Consider the following 6,043-nt stretch of genomic DNA (forward strand, 5'->3'; position numbering starts at 1 on the left):
ACGTGTGTGGCAACGACAATGGTGGCGAGGAGAGCTGGGTCGCGACTTGTGCTTTTGATGCCGAAGGTCCGGTGCGCCAATCGGTGTGCCTATGTTGGCTTCTGGCTGTGACAGAGAAGTTGGAGCTGCGGGCGGCGGGGCCACTGCGGCAACGATGACTCCATGAGGGCGGTTTTCAACGAGCGGTGCTCTTCGGGTGTTGCGCTGGAGTAGGTTGGTGCGAGGCTTGTAACTTTCTCCTGTGATGCTCATCGGCAAAATCGGAGCTGCCATGTCCTCGACGCTGCGGTCGACTGTTTGGTGTTGCTTTGTTGTTCGGTGCTACCTCTCGACAGTTGTGTCGTTGGTTGTGTCGTGATCTTGTTGGTGGCCTGGTCGTCCGTGTGTGCCCCTTGTGGGGTTTGTAATTTAGGTTTTCGTCCGGTTTTCCTCTAATTAACCGGACAACTCTCTTCTTCTTAATCAATGAAAATGGCAAATCTTTTACCTTGTTTCAAAAAAAAATGCCATGCCCAAAAATCATCTTGAAAAAAATGCCATGTCCTCTCCTATCAACTGAACCATTCCAATGCTCTTCTATCTGAATGGTTCAGTTGTGCGGTAACATCTGAAGCGACCCCTGTTTATTTCCTTGGTTCACTTGCCTTCTTTCTCTGAATCTGTAAACTCAGCGGCCTGGCTAGATGGCACATGCAAACATGCTAAATCTACTCCAGTAATTAAGTTCAGTATCATCTGACTACATTGATCAAGCGATCATGTCTATGTGCTAATATGCTCTCTGCATGTTGTCAAGATTTCACGATACTTAGCAGTGGTTGGCAGAGGGGAATTGTATTATCGGAAATGATATCCAGCGAATGTTCGTTGGGGACGTTTTCCCAGCGAACGCGCTGGTTACAGTCCAAATCATGGCGCAAGCGTTCACTATAGACAGCGAAGTGGTGAACGTCGTATCTTTTTTTCTCTTAAAAAAGGCGAGCAATAATTTAAGCTCACTCTCAACTGATTGTATGGTTTCCCCTCTTCTTCTATAGTAAAAAGCAGAGCTCCCGCTGGTTACGGAAAACACAATCTAACGCGAGAACGACATTACCACTACTTGCAAATAAATCAACAATGCACTAGCATGTGTTAAATGGAAGTTTCATCAAATTAATTCATAAAATATTTTTGCTTCAGAGTTCTTAGTAGAAGCACAAATCAAAGTGCCAAGTTTTTTACACACCAAGGTTCTGAAATGAGGAGTGAAATAGATGCTAAAATATGCATGAAATGGGGATTATAACAGTATTCAACATCCGTGCCATAGGTACCTAACATAGTAACTTTCTTCCATGCTTGCTACTAGTTGCTAGTGTTAAGATGATGGTTTCCTTCCTTGCTTCCAACTGCTAGCACATGACCTGCGTGAGAACAGAAAGTAAGTAGGAGCTCGATGCGGAAACTTATGCAGCATAGGAACTCGATTCACAAGGCCAAATTTGCTTTCTTCTTTAGATAATGGAAGAGAAAACCCTCCTGGCCTGATATAGGCGACATATATAAAGGTATTTAATATCAAAAGGTAATTGTGGCATACACGGTGCAAAAGTTACAAGAGGCCAGGTCGAGGTTTAGAAGCATATGTAACTTCACCAGAACCTGAAACTAGGATACTTAAACCCACAGCGCGTGCTTGCATCCAAAGGTTTCTGTAATTCTTAACCATAAAAGTCACATTATGATAGGCGCTGTACCTGAAACCTATCAATTCCACGTTTGCTACTTATTTCTTTGATCCTTTTTCCTTTGTAAGATAGGATTAAACCAAAAAGTATCTACAAATTCCACATGGGCAATTCAAATCTAACGGGGTTCTCGTGTTGTTGCTTCAGCCACCTACACATATTTTGTATCTATGGTCTATGTTTTTACTATGGTGTTTATACTGAGCATATATACAGGATATCTAAACAGACTATGCACAAACATAATAACAAATGGTAATTAGTAACAGCTTGGTGTTTTAAATAATTAAGGACAAGCTAATGCTCAAGCCAAAAGCGGCGATAAAACAGGAGCAAGGACTAAGTTAATTAAATGTTGGCGTGCTCATATCATCTTATACTCAAGTATAATAGAATCAGCAAGATGGTTGTACTAAGTTCAGGATCACTGCTTGTATGTCTGTACAGTGTATAAGCAACATCTATCTATATTATTTTCAGGGGGGGGGGGGGGGGGGGTCGGCCTCTGAACATCTATCTATATGCTCACAACGAACTCATGGATTTATAGCGTATTCAGTCTCTAGGTAGGTGATCAGTACAAATTCAGGGATTTATGATTAAACCTGGATCAGCTTTGCCTGATCACCTCCAAGTCACATCTTGGGTTGCATGCTGATAGGACCTATGTTTCTTTTGGCGATGTCCAGCCGCATCATTGCTCAACGATCCTTGGAGCACCATTTGCCGCTTATGTGCAGATCTTGTTACCTGCTTACACAGAGATAACGGTAATCAAAATACGACCCAACAAGAAAACAGAATACTAAACATAAATTTATGCCTTGATTCTGCAGAAAAAAAAGCTTACGCGTGCAGTATAAAAAGGTTGACAAGGCTAAAATATGAATGTGGCTTCCATGGAGAAGGATATATGCATTAGGTTTTACCCTTGTGGAAGGTACAGGTTCACTCTCTTGAAGCTTCTTCCTTAAACCCTCCAGCTCTTCGCTCCTTTGAGCAAGTTGTTGTTCTGTCGCCGCAAGCTCCTTCTTTGTTGCCACATGGCCAAGTTTTTCTTTCTCAAGCTCCTTCTTTGCTGCCACATGTTCATGTTTTGCTTCTTCAAGTTCCTTTTTTACAGTTTCAAGTTGCTCCTCCTTTTTTGCCAGCTGCTCCTTGATTACTGTGCTACCAAATGAGTTAGCATAATAGACCAGGATCCTAGTAAATTAATTTTGGAGCGGAACTTGGACTACATGAAAGGTCACAAACCTTGATAGTCATGCTGTAAATTCTCCTTTTCTTCCATGACCATATTAATTACATCCTGGAAGTCCACTTTCTCATCCTTGAGCTTTTTGTTCGCTTCTACGAGTTTATCAACCATTGTCTTGATTTCCAGGTAGTCGACATTGGCATCCCTATGATAGCATATCTTTGACTGGAGCTTGAGAACCAATGCATCAACAATGTCATCCATATATAACCTGCAAGTTCAGTTGCTAACAGAATTTCACAAAGATAGAATAGGCCATTTATAATGGACAATTAGCATAAGCAGTAGCAAGGCTTATTTGTGACCCTAGCTCAGTAGTTGAAACAGAGTAACTACACTCTGCTTTTGTACTAATAGACAACAGTGTCACTGATGGATCAAATTCGGACTGTCAAAGATGGTAGCAGAATGGACATGAAGCATAACAACACAGTTTTCATTGGGACCATCCAGAATATTTCGTGTGCATGTTCATTATTGACCATTCCATGAATTTTAATTGACAAAAATGGCAAACATATGTCCTAATAACAGATTTGGGGGATTCGGACTAAATGTGTCCTTATCTAATTTACACAATATTAATGGAAATAGAGGAATCAATGTCATCTTGTGTTCACGAAATTATCATCTAAAAAGAATCGATATTCAGAAAAGTAGCCAAGGCATTAGCACTGATCCGAACAATTGCAGGGCTACAAGCTAGCATGTTGTGCCCTAGAAACAGAGCCTGCCAAAGCAAGTAACGCAAACCCAACAACAATCCAAATCAAGAAAAACAGCGGCACAAATACACACTGAAATTTAGCTGAAACGTAAGAAATACCAGAAATCTAACGACAGAAACCGAGAATGCTGTGTGTGTGTTTTTCCTTGAAAAGGGAGAAGGGGACAAAAATTCACTAACCGAGGAAAGGCTCAAACACAAACAGGAACAGTTCCTTCAACCCTGTGAAGAAACAGAGGCCGGTCTTTAACCTCTAGGAACAGCTAACTGGTGAAAGAACTAATTATCTAGAAAGTATTCGAGGATCAGAGGCTGGAATAGTGCGATCATCACCCAATCAACAGGAACAGACATAAACTAGCGCAGAATAACAACAGCACATTGAGAAAGCTAACCTTTCACGATGTACACATTCACGAGAGAGAGGAAAACTAGATGTGGTACTAGAGCTTGGAGCTCTCTTGAACGCAGGAGCAAGAGGAAGAGATGCAGTCAGTCACTCACCAACCAAGGGACAGTGTTGTGAAGGCTACCATATATTTTTCAGTACTAGCTCACCTCATCTCGTAGCAACTGACGAGTACTCAACGTATCAAAGGTGTGATGGCTTCTTTTATTGAGTGAATAATAATGGTGTGAAGTACGGGGAGAGATGAGAGAATGGCATGTTGGTTGGCTCTTCAAAAGAAATACTCATTTATTGTTAAACATAGTGCAATAGGCCCATAGGGCGCACCGGCCGAACCTGGCCTGGCTAGATAGATAGAGTCCATCTTGTTGTAACTTCTTATCTCTCTATCTCTCTAGATCTTCCTTGTTTCTCAAGATGTAATCCCAACAACTTTGTATGCTTATCAGGGAGATGCCCCTGCCTATATAACACGCAACCGTCGCCTCTAACGAGGTACGACGTTCTCCGCTCGTTTACATGGTAATCAGAGCCTCCTCTATCCACTACATCTAGCAAAACCTACCACCAGCCATGTCGTCCTCCTCAAGCTCCGCTCAGATCGCCTCCATGGGGCAGGTCGCCGAGAAGCTTACCCGCACCAACTATGTTCTGTGGCGTGCCCAGGTGACGCCGCAGCTGAGAGGTGCTGGTTACTTCGGCTACGTCGACGGGACGATGCCGGAGCCCGCCCAGTTCATCATCACGAAGGACAAGGACGGGAAGGAGGAGAAAACACCCAACCCTCTCTATCCGATCTGGTTCAGAGAAGGGCAGCAGGTACTTGGATACTTGCTTAATAACCTCACCAAGGAAGTCCTCGTGCAGGTCACATCTATAGCCACGCCGCACGAGCTCTGGGCAGCCCTTGCCCACATGTTCTCATCGCAGTCCAGGGCGCGCGTCAACAACATCAGAGTCGCGCTCTCCACGGCGCAGAAGGGGACGCAGTCGGTAGCCGCCTACTTCGCCCACATGAGGTCCCTGGCGGATGAGCTCGCAGCTGCCGGCAAGCCCATCGATGATGATGAGCTGATCTCCTACATCACCTCCGGCCTCGACATGGAGTACCAACCTCTCGTCTCCGCCAACGACGCCCGCACCGAGCCCATCAGCATCGACGATCTCTACGCCCAGATGAGTAACTTCGATCAGCGTCTCGCCCTTTACAGCTCGGCGGGGTCCGGTGGAGGTTTCAAATCCTCTGCTAACGCGGCTGCTCGCGGCCGCGGTGGCGGTGGACGCGGCGGTGGCAGCTCATCTCGCTATCGTGGGCCGCAGCGCACCAAGGGCAAGCCATCAGGCGGCGATGGCAACCCTCCTCCACGCAGTGGCAACGGCAGCGGCGGTCGGCCCTACAACAACAGCAACAAGGGTCGCCGCGGAGGCCGCCCACGAGCTGCTCCTGACGTGCCGCGCTGCCAAATCTGTGGCAAGCCAGGCCACACCGCGCGGGACTGCTGGTACTGCTACGAGGAAGATGAAGAATCTTCCCAAGATGAGAAGGTTGCGGGGGCAGCCGACGGCTCCTACGGCGTCGACACGAACTGGTACGTGGACAGCGGCGCGACAGATCACATCACAGGGGAGTTGGAGAAGGTGACCATGCGCGAAAAGTATCGTGGGCAAGACCAAGTCCATACCGCCAATGGAGAAGGTATGAGCATTAGTCATATTGGTCATTCAGTAATAAAAACTCCCCACAAAAATATTCGTCTCAGAAATTTTTTGCATGTCCCTAGTGCATCAAAGAATCTCCTTTCCGTTCATCGCATTGCTCTCGATAATCATGTATTCCTTGAGTTTCATCCATTTTTCTTTTTATCAAGGATCAGGTCACGAGGAAAATCCTCTATCGAGGTAGATGCGTTCGAGGGCTC

At 45.5% G+C, this 6,043-nt stretch overlaps 1 protein-coding gene and 1 pseudogene across 3 annotated transcripts; one reads left to right on the forward strand and one right to left on the reverse strand.

The window, feature by feature from the left end:
* Positions 1 to 1,134: 1,134 nt before the first annotated feature.
* LOC123170548 (uncharacterized protein aq_1476) lies at positions 1,135 to 4,297 on the reverse strand. 3 transcript variants are annotated; one of them, XM_044588408.1, is made up of 6 exons: positions 4,111 to 4,297; positions 3,896 to 3,937; positions 2,985 to 3,199; positions 2,660 to 2,895; positions 2,336 to 2,480; positions 1,135 to 1,406 (listed from the first exon to the last, which is right to left on the reverse strand). In XM_044588408.1, the coding sequence occupies exons 3-5, from the start codon at positions 3,190 to 3,192 to the stop codon at positions 2,355 to 2,357; spliced, it is 570 nt and encodes a 189-aa protein (XP_044444343.1). In that variant the 5' UTR covers positions 3,193 to 3,199; positions 3,896 to 3,937; positions 4,111 to 4,297; the 3' UTR covers positions 1,135 to 1,406; positions 2,336 to 2,354. The 3 variants fall into 3 exon arrangements, with proteins under 3 accessions (XP_044444343.1, XP_044444342.1, XP_044444344.1); XM_044588407.1 differs by lacking the exon at positions 3,896 to 3,937 and having other exon boundaries at positions 4,111 to 4,296; XM_044588409.1 differs by lacking the exon at positions 4,111 to 4,297 and having other exon boundaries at positions 3,896 to 4,104.
* Positions 4,298 to 5,177: 880 nt separating this feature from the next.
* Positions 5,178 to 5,316, forward strand: LOC123171710 (uncharacterized; annotated as a pseudogene).
* The last annotated feature ends 727 nt before the right edge of the window (positions 5,317 to 6,043 follow it).

Source organism: Triticum aestivum, chromosome 7D, assembly GCF_018294505.1.
Source record: "Triticum aestivum cultivar Chinese Spring chromosome 7D, IWGSC CS RefSeq v2.1, whole genome shotgun sequence".
Classification (NCBI taxonomy): domain Eukaryota; kingdom Viridiplantae; phylum Streptophyta; class Magnoliopsida; order Poales; family Poaceae; genus Triticum; species Triticum aestivum.

Coding starts and splice junctions, on each gene's coding strand:
- LOC123170548 (XM_044588408.1), bottom strand. CDS start 3,192: ATGGATGACATTGTTGATGCATTGGTTCTCAAGCTCCAGTCAAAGATA. Junction 2,896..2,984: donor TTTACAGCATGACTATCAAG/GTTTGTGACCTT, acceptor TTGGTAGCACAG/TAATCAAGGAGCAGCTGGCA. Junction 2,481..2,659: donor AACCTGTACCTTCCACAAGG/GTAAAACCTAAT, acceptor CTGTGTAAGCAG/GTAACAAGATCTGCACATAA.